Source organism: Ambystoma mexicanum, chromosome 8 (assembly GCF_040938575.1).
Source record: "Ambystoma mexicanum isolate Mex_15411 chromosome 8, UKY_AmexF1_1, whole genome shotgun sequence".
Lineage (NCBI taxonomy): Eukaryota > Metazoa > Chordata > Amphibia > Caudata > Ambystomatidae > Ambystoma > Ambystoma mexicanum.
The window spans coordinates 82,716,882-82,731,255 of NC_090929.1; the positions used below are offsets into that span (position 1 = coordinate 82,716,882).

At 49.3% G+C, this 14,374-nt stretch overlaps 1 protein-coding gene across 1 annotated transcript in view; it reads left to right on the forward strand.

Annotated features, from left to right (window-relative positions):
* The window catches only part of SURF2 (surfeit 2), a 70,066-nt gene that overhangs the window by 15,494 nt on the left and 40,198 nt on the right, over positions 1 to 14,374 (forward strand). Inside the window, exons 2-3 of the mRNA XM_069609347.1 lie at positions 1,340 to 1,494; positions 4,308 to 4,411. Of these exons, the coding sequence (XP_069465448.1) occupies positions 1,340 to 1,494; positions 4,308 to 4,411 (259 nt within the window). The remainder of the gene's footprint in view (positions 1 to 1,339; positions 1,495 to 4,307; positions 4,412 to 14,374) is intronic.

The window sequence follows — 14,374 nt, forward strand, 5'->3', positions numbered from 1 at the left end:
GAAGAGACCTGGCCAACGGTGCAATGCACTCGGGCCTAGAGTGTTGGCGACCTGTGCTGCTTTCTGACATTGCTCTGAGGGATTACTGTCCCAGAAGTTACTATATGAAGAGACCTGGCCAACGGTGCAATGCACTCGGGCCCAGAGCGTTGGCGACCTGTGCTGCTTTCTGACATTGCTCCGAGGGATTACTGTCCCTGCAGTTACTATATGAAGAGACCTGGCCAACGGTGCAATGCACTCAGGCCCAGAGCGTTGGCGCCCTGTGCTGCTTTCTGACATTGCTCTGAGGGATTACTGTCCCAGCAGTTGCTATATGAAGAGACCTGGCCAGCGGTGCAGTGCACTCAGGCCTAGAGTGTTGGCGACCTGTGCTGCTTTCTGGCATTGCTCTGAGGGATTACTGTCCCTGCAGTTACTATATGAAGAGACCTGGCCAACGGTGCAATGCACTCGGGCCCAGAGCGTTGGCGACTCATGCTGCTTTCTGACATTGCTCTGAGGGATTACTGTCCCAGCAGTTACTATATGAAGAGACCTGGCCAACGGTGCAGTGCACTCAGGCCTAGAGCGTTGGCGACCTGTGCTGCTTTCTGACATTGCTCTGAGGGATTACTGTCACAGAAGTTACTATATGAAGAGACCTGGCCAACGGTGCAATGCACTCGGGCCCAGAGCGTTGGCGACCTGTGCTGCTTTCTGACGTTGCTCTGAGGGATTACTGTCCCTGCAGTTACTATATGAAAAGATCTGGTCCAGAGACCTGAAAGTCGTAACTTCTGCTTCCTCAGCCTTACTTATTTTAGTATCTTTCCTAACACGCATCCACCAGCCCACCTGCCTCTTATCTTTCCTCTTACTTCACTCCTGCTCTTCTGCCAGGAGGGACCACGATACTCTGCAGGCATGGATTGGTGCTTTGAAACTAGTACAGTGGTGAGTCTACGCATTGCAAAAGTAGAGTGACATAGGGGCACAGACTTCTGGTTTCCCTGGTGGGCGGGGAGTTTATTTACTAGAAGGGTATATGTTTTGAAGTCACTGGTTGTGGATTTTAGCTGTGCACAGGTCACTGCTGTTGGACCAGATTAGCAGCACTGATCTTTGGAGGGAATTAATCAAATATGTCTGATAGTATTACAAGGCCTGCCAGACATGATGCGGAGGTCTTTCGGGCATGGTCAGTGAAGACAGACCACTCCATCTTCTTAATCACAGACTTTCTAGAAAGCATTTAAGGCAGTGAATAAAGGGGATCCCTTTGGACAACAGGGAGAGGTAATAGGGTCTGGAGTAGATGATCAGAGGAAACTAACGTGTTTGTTCTCTTCGTCTTCAGGTGAAGTGCAGGCTGACCGGCCACGAACTGCCTTGCCGACTGGCCGAACTTCAGCTCTACACCAGCGGAAAGAAGTACCTGCGACTAATTAAGAACTCGAAAACCTTTGATTACTGCGAGTTCGAGCCTCACATTGTGCCCAGCACTAAAAATCCGTAAGTTTCTGCACTTGATTGCGCCTAACCGAAGTTCTTCTCTGATTTTAATATACACCCCATGATTTAAAGCCTTTTAGTAATCTGGTGATTACTTCTACTTTTCCAAAAACACGTTTAACTAACACAACATTACAATAGAAACAGCAGGTAAAGGGGGGCGGTTTCCCTGACAAACCCGCCCTTGCTTGCACAGACTCCCTGCCCGCACTACCCATCACTCCTCCTTTCTGTTGAGCGCATGCGCTTTGGCTTTGCACGTCACCCACCATGCAGTGCTTTGCTGGTGGAATGGTGCAGGGCCAGTGTGTGGTTAGTGAAAGGGGGGATTCGGTCTGCGCAGAAGCCCATTCTATCCCATCCCATTAGAGCTCTCCCACACTCTGATCCGGGATCCCTAACCCAGATATTTATGTTCCCTGTTAGAAAGAACGTTTACAAACAATTGCGAAGCCTTCCAAAAGTTGTCCCGGATTAAACCTGTATATACAAGTGACACTCAATCAATTGCACTGTTAGTCTCTGTGTGAGGCACCCTTTCTCCCTTCCTACACCCCAGTGGAGCAAACAATCGATGACAGTCACTTGTTAACTACTTCCCTGAGTTTTAAGTGCACCGTTCCAGGACATGGCTGTCAACTGCAGCCCACAGGTTGTTCTGTGCCAGATGCTAGTAGTGTTCTTTGACTTCTGCTCCTTAGTTCTGCATTTTACTATTGTAAATTCAGAATTAAATGATATGCAAAAGAAATGAGCATTGGCAATGCCAACAGTTTGGGCATTTGTGTAGGCATGTGAAAGGCACTTGCCAGGCCCTTGCATGGTGTTATTAACTGGCCACTGATGGTAGCAGGTGAACAATGGTGTGACTGCCTGAGCATCTATTTGCAATGCCTGGCAAATCTCTAATACATATACACAAGCCAAAACATTTGGCTGTGCCAATGCTTGTTTTTAACAGGACTCTAGTGAAGGACAGGCATAGTGCTTCTAAATCGAGTGGCTAAAGGCAGACCTTGTTACATTTTTGTGACACCTATAGTGGGTTTACAACTCCAATTAAGTAATTGACTCTCAGAAGAATGCTTTGATAAAACACTGGCAGGCACTTCAAGTGCAAGGTATGAGGTAAGGCCTGAATAAACCGAGCTCAAAGAGTTCCCATGTGGAGGTATTTTGGGCTAGGAGGGTCTGGGACTGGGTGGGAATGCCCATAGACATTCGCATGGCCATAGGCAGTCAATGGGTGGCCTAATGACTAAACACCTACAAGACTCTGTCCCTCCTCATATGCCATTTCTCCCTATCTGTAATCTAATGCAATAGTTTCGGTTTATAGGTGTCTAAAACGCAACTGTGTGCTGCTTGACATGGGGCAACTGGTGACCTGTGAGCAAAGTTCAGAGCTTCTTTGGAGGCCTGCAGATGACGCACATCCATGTTGCCCCTCCCCCTCTAAAAAGTATTCTTTTTTTTGTTTTATTGATTGTGCATTTGGTTAAAATACAAACCTTAAGCACACACAAAGAAAAAGTAAACCTATTAATTGAAAGTGCATCACATGATTTACATAATACATTTTTAACACAAACTAAAATCGCTTTCCCAAAATGACCATTAAACGTAACACAAATGGACCAAGACAAGACTTTTCATCAGATAAAAAAGGAATTTTCCATCATTCACATTATACATTTTTTTGTTTCCAATTCATTCCTATCTAATAAGGTAAGAGATTTCATTCATGACAACTTATATATATGCATTTATAACTGGATCCTAAAAACGAATTATTAGATTATCTATCAGTCCACACTGAGCATTGTTAAGGCCACCTTCCAAAGGTGGCTGCTGAGATGACTAATGATTCAACCCCCTGGAGGGAACTCCAAAATGGATTGGTCCCAATGCGATCAATGCCTTTGTCAAAACCAATGTAGTCCCTTCAAATAAGCAGATTTAAGACATAGACAGTTGGTTAGAATACGGCGACTGGCCTCAACTTCCATACTACAAAGTAGGCAAAGCCTCTCATTTGTAAGGTACCCTCTCCCATCCACCTACGTTTTTGAAGGTCGGTAGTAAATTGAATCGTAAAAGCACTATGGAAGTGCATAGAGGAATGCCAGGCAGAGGGAGTGGAGGGTATAGCTGGACTACACAATATTCTATAGCCATCCAGACTAAAAGGCTTAGTTCTACAAGTGTCTTGAAACAAGAATACATCACTGGCTGTAATAAGTGTGATGCCCAAAGGATTATTCAGACGGATAGCCTCTGAGTTCCAGGGAAGCCTGTTCAAGGTACCAATTATGTCAGAATGTCAGTTGTTGGAAACCACTACTGCCTCAGGTATCCATTGGGTGACTACACTAGATGGTTTAGGCTTCTCAGCAGGTTTAATAGCTAAAGGTAAAAGAATAGTACTTTCAGCCATCTCATGGTATAACAGTGCAGACCCAGCATGTATTGTCCGAATGTCCTGAGGATCTTCCTTGGATTGCATATTACTAGTAGGTTTTCCACCTAGTACAAGTATCATCAGTGCATTTTGCTGGACAATCTCTAGTGATGTCACAGCGCTGCAGTCGGCATCCTGCGGCTCTCCAGATGTTTTGGACTCCAACTCCCACGATCCCTCATGATTGACTGTGCTGGCTAGGGATGATGTGGGTTCTAGTCCAAATCACCTGGAGAGACAATGGTTGCAGGCCCCTGATCTACGTGAAAACTACTTCTTTCATATCAAATTTACTGACTAGTACCGTCTACTGGTCCAAGCTTTCACAGCTCTTCTCTTTTCCCCCTTACAGACATCAGCTGTTCTGCAAGTTAACCTTGCGCCACATAAACAGAGTGCCCGAGCACGTGTTCCGCCATGTCCAAGGCAGGCGGTACAAGCAGGCATTAAAGAGATGTGAGTATTTTCTGTTGTTCAGCTGAAAGTGGCTATCCTGACAGAATGGTTATGTTTGCACCGAAAACAATTGACCAGCCTCCCCACGGTATGCTGAAGAAGGTTGCATTAGACTTGATGAGCGAAACATGAGTTCCTGCAGGGCTAGATTCTGACTGAGGCCAAGGTAGAGGGTGTTCGAATAATCTGAGTGGGAGGCACCAACCATTCAGTCTTTCCACGTGGGTGGGGAATGCCAGAAGTGGGTTATGGTGGCAGGCTGTGCCAGAGAGGTTGATTCTTTCAATTGACTTTCTTCATCTCTCCAAGTGAAGAGTTTTCAAGGAGTTTACCTGGCAGACCAGGCTCATTGTTGGGAACATTTTTAGACTGTCAATTCTTCTTGGTAGCATTGTATTTCCTCGTTCCTAGGAGTGTGTGTACTTGTAGGCTGATAGGTTTTGAGAGCGGGGTAGTTACAGGTTTGCATATGATTGGTCAACCTCTGTTTGGACTCAGTCCCGGGTAATGACTGATTTGCATGCCATTGGTCCAATTCTGTATGGGCGCAGACAAGGAAAAAGGATGGAATGGAATACCAGCTAGCAAAATTGACAGTGCTTTTGAAACATTGACTCAGACATGTCTTTGCGTTGCTCCTTATGTTTCTGTCTGGACCTGCAAAACTGCAGGAAAAATGTATTGTCCTAGGTGGTTACCAGGCTGCAACTAAGGGTCATAGCCCAGGGCATTCACTCTAATTAGTACCCAGCGGGGGCAGCCTCTCAGCCAATGAGAAGGCTCGGAACAAGGGGATTACCAGACGGTAATCCCGCCCGCCCTGAGCCGCCTCATGGCTGGAGTCGGCCTTCTTCCCCGGTGGGGAATGAGGTTAGTGGTCGCCTCCCCATCCATACATTTCCCTCCCACCCCAACGTATATCCATTTCGGGAGCAGATGCTCTGGGTAGACTTGTGTCCCCAGCACGTCCGCTCCCGATCTACGACAAGGCACCATGGAAAGAACTAAGGGACTACACGTCCCTTCTTCCTTTTCATGGCGGCCATATTTTTGGTTTATCTTTTTCCTATTTTTTGAATGGCTGCCATGGAAAGGGAGAAGAGACTACATTTTGTAAAATTATATTCAATGGCAGTCATGGAAAGGGAGGACTGGCTTCGTTTTCCCTTCCACAGTGGCTATATTTGTATTTATTTTTCTTCCTTTGCTAAATGTTTTGCTGTGGAAGAAAGAAGCTTCTAGTACCGTGGGGCAATGGACCGGGGTACTAATAGCAATACTACCCTCGTCGGGGGGCATTACAGAGTCAGGTAAAGCCCCAGGGCCTTCGTTAAGACCTGAGCATTACCTGACTTGGTAATGCCCCCCCCCCCCAGTCCCCACCTCCAGCTCGGGAATTATTGCCTAATTGGCACATGGAGATCGTTATTTTCCTCCTTTCATCCAATCAGAATGTTTGGAGTGCAAGCCATAACTGTTGGTATTGACTGCATTCTGAACATTTTGTCTTGAGAGGCAGGCAGATAAACAATACAATTTTCAGGCATGATTTTTTAGAACAGGGCACTTCCTGTACGGGAGCACCTTTGATGCAACATGCTATTTAACAGGTTAAAGAGAAAGCTAAAATATCGAAAAATGTGTTCCCATTCTTGAGAAACCATTTTTACATTACACCTCGTGCATGCTCATGTTAATCCTGTTCCAGTTCAACCAGTTTGTAATTTTAAAGTATGAAGACAACCCTGTTATTTAATTAATACATCATCAAATATGTTTTACTTCACCACCAAAACTCCAGAACATGTGTTCCTACTACCACCATGTGCTAGTAGCCTTATAGAGCTCGGGATCCATCGTTTGGGCTAATGACCGGTCCCCAACTTATGGCCCTCAGCTTCACCTCGTGCCATAACTTGTTGGTGGGTCATTAACCCGCGATAACTACCCCTCACTCAGTCTATAAAGCTATATTACTTCACTGCTCGGTTACTGCTATTATTTTACTGACCTGCCCATCTAAGATGTTAAAAAGTTTAAACCGCTTTACAAAAATATTTTAGCGGCTTTCCTTGACTGGCTGGATTTTCCCAAGTAGTTGATGCTCAAGGACATCTAGGTACCTAACCAGTGACCGTGCCAGATAGCCTTCTTCAGTTGCCCTAGACCACTTTCCCTGAAATGTTCGATCCTGGAAAAGTCATGTTGGACTTCCAGGGGTACAGTGCTTTGATACTTTCACCTGCAACCAGCTTCCCCTCTTTCGAGACGGGATTGTGTGATCAGGACTGTTGTGGCTGCCAAGTGACACCTGCCAGTCTCTTGAGTGTGTTAAAGAAGAGTAGATAAGAGAGAGACTGGAAGATGTAAGCAAAATCGATGGATTTGGAAACAGATTTCCATCAATGCTCCCTCCAATACTGGAGTGTCCCAAATAGACCTGTAAGGAAGCAGCCTTCAGCCTTCTTAGGTTAACTTGTGAGGTTTATTACCAGCTCTTCAAGATACTTTACAAGCAGTTACTCAAGTTACATATAGGTTACTAGTAGGACAATAACACTGGCAGCCCATCATCTAGGCACAGGGATCACCAACCAACCTTCACTCATACATTCTGACATTCAGGGACCAACACTCCACATGACATCATAACATTCCTTCGAGGGGATTGGGTCCTCCGACGTATTCCATATCTATGACAGTAATCACCACAGCTGTGCTGCTTCGGAATATTTTCGGCGCCTGCGTCGATGACGTCGATGCGCCGTCCTCGAGGACCTCCTCCGACGGCTGATGTCACTGGATGTTATAAGTAGGACGCACGACGCCCGTAGCCTCAGTTCTGTTTTTTCTGCAAACGTGTTCGCTTCGTGAATCTCGGTACGCCTCGACTCTTTGGAGTTTCTGTTGTTCATCTCGGTTCTTCGAACCTGTTTGTGTACGATTTCTTCGTGAAGATGTCTACCTTGTCTTCCAAAAGTTATTGGTAGGTAAGGTGTCCAAGCCCCGGAAGTCGAGGTCTGCGGGGCTTTCGACGGACGACTCGAGGGGCGACTCTCCGCGTCGTCGTCGGAAGTCCAGTGGGTCTCAGTCCTGGAGTCGGTCTCGCCACTCCTCTGCCTCTTCGAAGCGCCATCATCGGTCGCCTTCCCCGTCCTCATCCGAGGACTCCGGCCATCGGCATGTCGCTTACGCCACCAAGCATGAAGAAAAGAAAATGTTGGCGATTCTCGAATTGCAGGGCACCGGTCCGTCCGCGCCTCCGAGTGGGGTCGGTCGTGATCAGCCGAGAGACGCCGCTCGCATGCCTTCGGGCTAGGGTCGTCGTCACGATTCGCGGGGAAAGGTCACGCTTGGACAAGGGGAATAGTTTTCGGCATGCCGGTCCTCGACACGCTCGAGACCGCGTGAACCTGTGAAGTCTTCGAAGAAGAAATCGACACCTTTTGGCACCGAGGTCGTTGACGGACTCTCGAGGCTCCGCCTCCGAGGAAGTCGTTGACGCCTTCGGTGCCCAGGATGTCGAGGGACACGCTCGGGGCTCCTCCTTTGAGGCCTGTGTCGATGCTGTCGGCGCAGCGTCTGTCGCCGACGCCGACTCTCTCGACGCCTTTCGGGGCTGTGTCGACGGGGGTACCCCGTGGCCCGGGGGAACCACCTAGGAAGCCTTTGGCCAAGGTCAAGCATGGCTTTGGTTCCAGTTCTGTGCCTTCTTACCACCATCTGGAATTCATTTCAGAGGTGGATGAGGGTACTGATGATGGCATGGTGCCTGACACGGTGCCTGACGAGATTCTCTAAGGACATAGCCAGTTTGAGGACCTGCGACAGTCCCTGCATGATGCTAATGGGCTGGACACCTCTCTGGAGGTGGAGTTTTGTAGGCCTGAGCCTGACACTCATGCCGATTCTTCGTACCGGCGCCTTATGTCACGGGTCACCGAGTACTTAGGATGGTCTGCTCCCCCAGGGGAGTTTGTTCAGGATGACCTTACGGATATCCTCGACATTGGTCCACCAACTGACCCGGTACTGCCATTCCATATGGCTCTGCAAAGAAGGGTGGCAGCGGCTTGGACTGCTCCGGAGAGTCTCCCGGCAGTGAGCAAGTCTTTGCCGTGAAAATACCGCCCAGCCAGTAGTGACCCCTGCTACTTGTCCAAGCACCCTACTCCGGAGAGTTTGGTGGTGCAGGCGGTTACGGCCCTGGCTAAGCAGGCGTCGTACCCTACCATCCCTCCTGATAGGGATGACAAGCGTTTTGACGGCTGGGCGAAGAAAGTGTTTTCTGCTGGGGGTATGGCGCTTCAGGCGGCCAACTCCATTTGTGCCTTGTCTCGTTTCACGCACACTCTGTGGAAGTGTGTTTCCTTGGCGGCTGAACATATTCCCGAAGGGGATGGTTTCCTTGCCATGGTTCAGGATGGCAAGGATGCTATGTGTGAGGCCGTTCAGTCGGGTTTGGACATGGCAGATTGCATCAGCCGGTCCATGGCGGCGAGCACCCTGATACGCAGGTTTGCGTGGTTGCGGAAGTCGGGGTTTGCTCCTGATGTGCAGGCCCGGCTCCTCAACATGCCCTTTGACTGGGAACATCTTTTTGAAAACAAGGCTGACGAGAGCCTTGAGAGGTTGCAGACCTCCAAAGCTGTAGCAAAGTCGTTGGGCACTGCAGTTCGACAACCTCCGCCTTTTCGTCCTAGGGGACAGCAATGGAGAGGAGGTTCCTTTCGTTATTACTCATCCTTTGGTAAAGCGAGAGGAGCTGCCAGTCAAAGGGGCCACCGTAGGAGTGCCAGAGGTGGAAAACAAGGTACTTGAGATGCCAAGGCCGCTCGGGCTGTTGCCTCTTTGCCCTCAGGCAACGCCGCAGCCACTCCAGCTCAGTCATGAGGCCATGTCCCATGGTTCGCCGGTTGGGGGAAGGCTGGCGCAGCATCTTGCAGAATGGCGCGCCATTATTTCAGATGTGTGGTTTCTGGAGATCATAACCCACGGCTACTGTCTTCCTTTCCGACAGAGGCCTCAAGACAATCCACCGTGGAATCTCTCTTTGAAGAGTCCGGATCTGCTCCTTGCGCAGGAAATTCAACCCCTGCTGGAGAAAGGCGCCATAGAACTGGTACCTGTAGCGGAGAGTAACAAGGGATGGTATTCCCCTTATTTTTTGATTTCCAAGAAAGACGGGGGATTGAGACCCATCATGTACTTGCGCTGTTTGAGCAAACTCCTCAGGAAGGACAAGTCCAAGATGGTTACTCTCTCTCAAGTCCTCCAGGCCCTTCAACTTCAGGACTGGTTGGGGTCTCTCGACCTCAAGGACGCTTATTTTCATGTGCCGATCCATCCAAAGCACAAGAAGTACCTGAGGTTTACGGTTGGCGACTCGCACTTTCAGTTTCGGGTCCTGCCGTTCGGATTGACCTTCGCCCCGAGGGTCTTCACCAAGCTCATGGTAGTGGTGGCAGCGCACCTCAGGAAAGGGGGGACTCGCGTCTACCCCTACCTGGACGATTGGATGATCAGGGCGCGCTCTCCCGAGCAAGTCCTGGATCATCTGTCAGTCACCTGCTACTCCCTCCACCAGCTGGGCTTCTCCCTCAACTTAAAGAAGTCCCATTTGACACCAACTCAGAGGCTCCAGTACATCGCAGCAGTGCTCGACATGTTCCTGGGGCAGTGTTTTCCTTCCCAGGTGAGGGCTCATCACATTCAGCAGATGGTGCACAAGTTTCAACTTGCCCAGATTCTCCCAGCGTTCGAGTTCTTGAGACTGCTCGGCCTCATGGCATCCTGCATTCTTCTCGTGCCGGGGGCCAGGTTGCGGATGAGATCTTTGCATTGGGCACTCAAGCTCCAGTGGTCTCAGTCCTCCGACAGGATGTCGGACCCTGTTCAGGTGCTGTCTTCGGTCACCCAGGACCTTCTGTGGTGGGCCGACGAAGGCAATCTGATGAGGGGGGCTCCATTTTGGCTGCCCTGGCCGGAGGTGACGATCGTGACGGACGTATCCCTCACGGGATGGGGAGCTCATGCCAACAAGTTGACAGTCAGCGGTCGTTGGTCTCCGTCGGAGTCCAGACTCCATATCAATCTGTTGGAGATGAGGGCTGTCAGGCTAGCCCTGAAGGCTTTTCTGCCGACTTGCCGACTGTGCGAGGAAAGAATGTCCTGATCCTGACCGACAACATGGTGGCCATGCACTACCTCAACAAAATGAGGGGTGGGGGGGGCGCAGGGTCACTTCCTCTGTGCAGGGAGGCGATGCAGCTCTGGTTCTGGGCAATCCAGCAGGAAGTTTCGATCTCGCAGTTCATCTGGCAGGAGACAAAAACAAGATGGCGGACGCTCTGAGCAGGCAGAGCGCGATCTCTCACGAGTGGGAGTTGGCTCAGGAGATTCTCCTGGAGATCTTCGCCCTTTGGGGGACCCCTCAAGTGGATCTCATCGCCTCCGGTGTCAACCGGAAGTGTGAGAGGTTCTGCTCGCGGGAATTTCCTCCAAACTGAGCCTTAGGAGACGCGTTTGTGGTGGAGTGGTCATTCTCACTGCTGTACGCGTTTCCTCCAGTCCCCGTAACCCCACAAGTACTGCAGAGGTTACGGAGGTTCAGTTCTCGGATATTCTCATTGCTCCGGCGTGGGCCCGGAGGACGTGGTACCCGGACCTTCTCGACTTGTCCATCTGCCCTCCACGTCGTCTTCCCTACCGAGACGATCTGCTCTCACGGGAGGGGGGGTCAGGTTCTCCATCCAGAGGTCGGGTCCCTCAACCTTCACGCTTGGTTTCTGAAAGGTTGAGGTATAAGGATTGCTACCTCCCTGAGGATGTGATGGAGGTGTTGCTTTCGGCCAGAAGGCCCGCAACAAAGTCCCTGTACCGTTGCCGTTGGAGAAAGTTCTGCGACTGGTGCAGGGTTAAGAATGTGGATCCTTTTGCATGTGAAATTCCCATGGTTCTGTCTTTTTTGCTTTCTTTGGCCCACAGGGGCTTTCAAGTGGGTACCATTAAAGGTTGCCTGGTGGCGCTGTCCATATTTAAGCGCTCGTCTGACGTGTTCCTATTTTAAAATTCCTTTAATTTCTCAGTTTCTGAAAGGGCTCACTAATGTGTTCCCTCCGTCACCTTTCCAGGTACCCGGTTGGGATTTGAACCTTGTTCTCAAGTTTCTGATGGGTGCTCCGTTTGAGCCTTTGCATTCATGCCCTTTGAGACTGTTAACTCTGAAAACTGTATTTTTAGTTGCGGTCACTTCCGCTCGCAGAGTGAGTGAGTTACAGGCACTTTCAGTTAAGCCACCTTTCACTGTGTTTCATAAGGACAGGAGAGTTCGTCCTTAGAGTTCGTCCTTCTTTTCTTCCGGAGATGGTGTAAATTTCATTTAGGCCAGAAGGTTGTTCTTCCGGCGTTTAAACCTCCTCCACATCCTGGTAAGGAAGAGGAGAGGCTCCATAGGCTTGATCCTAGGAGAGCGTTAAGCTTTTATATTTCACGCATGTCCCGGGTCAGAGTGGACGATCAGCTCTTTGTTGGTTACGCTGGAAAGCGTATGGGACAGGCTGTGACGAAACGGACTCTGTCTCGCTGTTTTATTTTGGCTATCTCTGAGTGTTACTGCTTGGCGAGTAAGGACCCACCGGTCGGCTTACGGGCCCATTCTACCAGGCATATGGCTGCACTACTGCCCTGCAGAGGGGTGTTCCTATTCGCAACATCTGTGATGCAGCCACCTGGGTTTTCGGTACATACTTTTGTATGTCACTATTCCCTCGATTCCATCCCGGGGCAGGTTCTGGCCTTTGGCAAGGCGGTCCTTTACTCCGCAATTTGATTAGGCATGCTATATTTCAGTTTTCTGAATTCATTTACCACCACCTTGCATTGGTACTGCTTTGGGAGTCTGTCATAGATATGGAATACGTCGGAGGACCAAATCCCCTCAAAGAACAAGTTACTCTCTTACCTGGTAACGTTCTTTCAATGGGATGGTCCGACGACGTATTCCATATCGCTCCCTCCCTACCTTCCCCGCTACAGAATTTCTTATGCGATTGCAGCTTATGTTTCCGCAAGGCTTTGTGTGTCAGACTGGCAGAAGACTGGTGGCACACGTTCTGGGAAAAAACTACAACTGAGGCTACGGGCGTCGTGCGTCCTACTTATAACATCCAGTGACGTCGGCCGTCGGAGGAGGTCCTCGGGACGGCTCAACGACACAGGACACAGACGCCGAAAATCTTCCGAAGCAGCACAGCTGTGGTGATTACTGTCATAGATATGCAATACTTCGTCGGACCATCCCATCGAAAGAACGTTACCAGGTAAGAGAGTAACTTGTTCTTCTTGCCTAAGCAAGCCATGCACAACACATCTCCCCCCTTTACATTTACACAACGATACGCGTCACAACACATCTCCCCTCACACACGCAGCAACCATTCACACTGACTCCGATCACCACGGCGTGCACCAAAACCTGTGCACTTCCACTCTTCCACACACAAAACACCCAATGCGCAGGCCAGGCACATCAAGGCCATCAACCAATAACATTGAACATCTCTGCACCCTGATAATGATGGAAGGAGTCGTAATGGCTCACACAGTACAGCTAATGGCAGCTGCCTGTGTGCAAGAAACAAAATAGACGTGGTGCAAAATCACTAAAAACAAAAACTAAGCACATGTATGACCCTGATTGACTTCAACCACAGTCACGCCCACACCATAATTGGAGGTGCTACCACCCAGCACACATACTCTGTTTAACCCTGCATGACTTCTACCACAGTCACACCCTGACTTTAACTGGGGCGCTACCACCCAGAACATATGACCCTGCGTGTCCATACCGCAGTCACACCCGCATACTTACTGGTGGCACTACCACCAATGGCAGGCATACGACGTTTGACCCTGCGTGACTTCGACCACCATCACGCCCATACTCTGACAGGGGTCGCTACCTCCCTGTTACCACAACACTACCTACACTGACCTGGTAAATAAAGCACCATCAGTGAAGCCACACTAATAAGTACGGCACACACCAACAGATGCTATACATGCTGACCTGGCACTCACATACCATCAGCGCAACCACACTTCTACACCCAGCACACACTTCCTCCAAGCTTACCAAGCAATATTGGAGGTGCTACCTCCTAGACTACCTTGTGGAATACTCATCCACACCCTTACTATATAAAGAACTGGGGTAGCGCCTCCAGTTTGACCTATCACCCACGTCACAATGGGGAATCCATACTTTACAAAATACATCACTGACCCTTTGCCATACAGCTCATGTTGCAATATATTATACATTTACCATTGTCGATCCCCACTCTACGACATTAGTCATGAGCCCCATTCCAACCTTTTAATTTCTAGACCACTGCGTCCATGTTGCATCCTTGCAACTTACCCTGCAAAGCCTCAAAATTGTTACATCTACATGCATATGTTATAATACCTCATATCCCTCTTTTGCACCATACCATACCAGACATTAGTTTACTACTAAAAGTCCATGTCACGTTGGCACGACCTAAAAGCTGCAAATTCCTCAAATAAATTAGAACTGATTGTTTCATTCAGCTTCAAACACCAAAAATACCCATACAGTCCCACACCAGCAGGTGCATACACGTACCCACATCTTCATCTAGCATTCACATCTTGCTCGACAATTAAAACATACTGCTACTCATATTGCAGAACTCATCCCTTAACAGAATATGTTGCATAAATATGCACAGTTCACTGGTGCAGATGAACACCCAACCACAGCATCAGAGCGCATAGTGTCCCTGTAGCATACGCGCTGCGCCTCTCCTTTCCTGCCGTCCGACATGATATGATATGGCATTTATAACGCGCCTATACACAAGTGTTTCAAGGTGCGACGAGGCAAGGGAGGGGGAATAGAGGGAAGACAGACACCGATCTTACTAGGTCAGG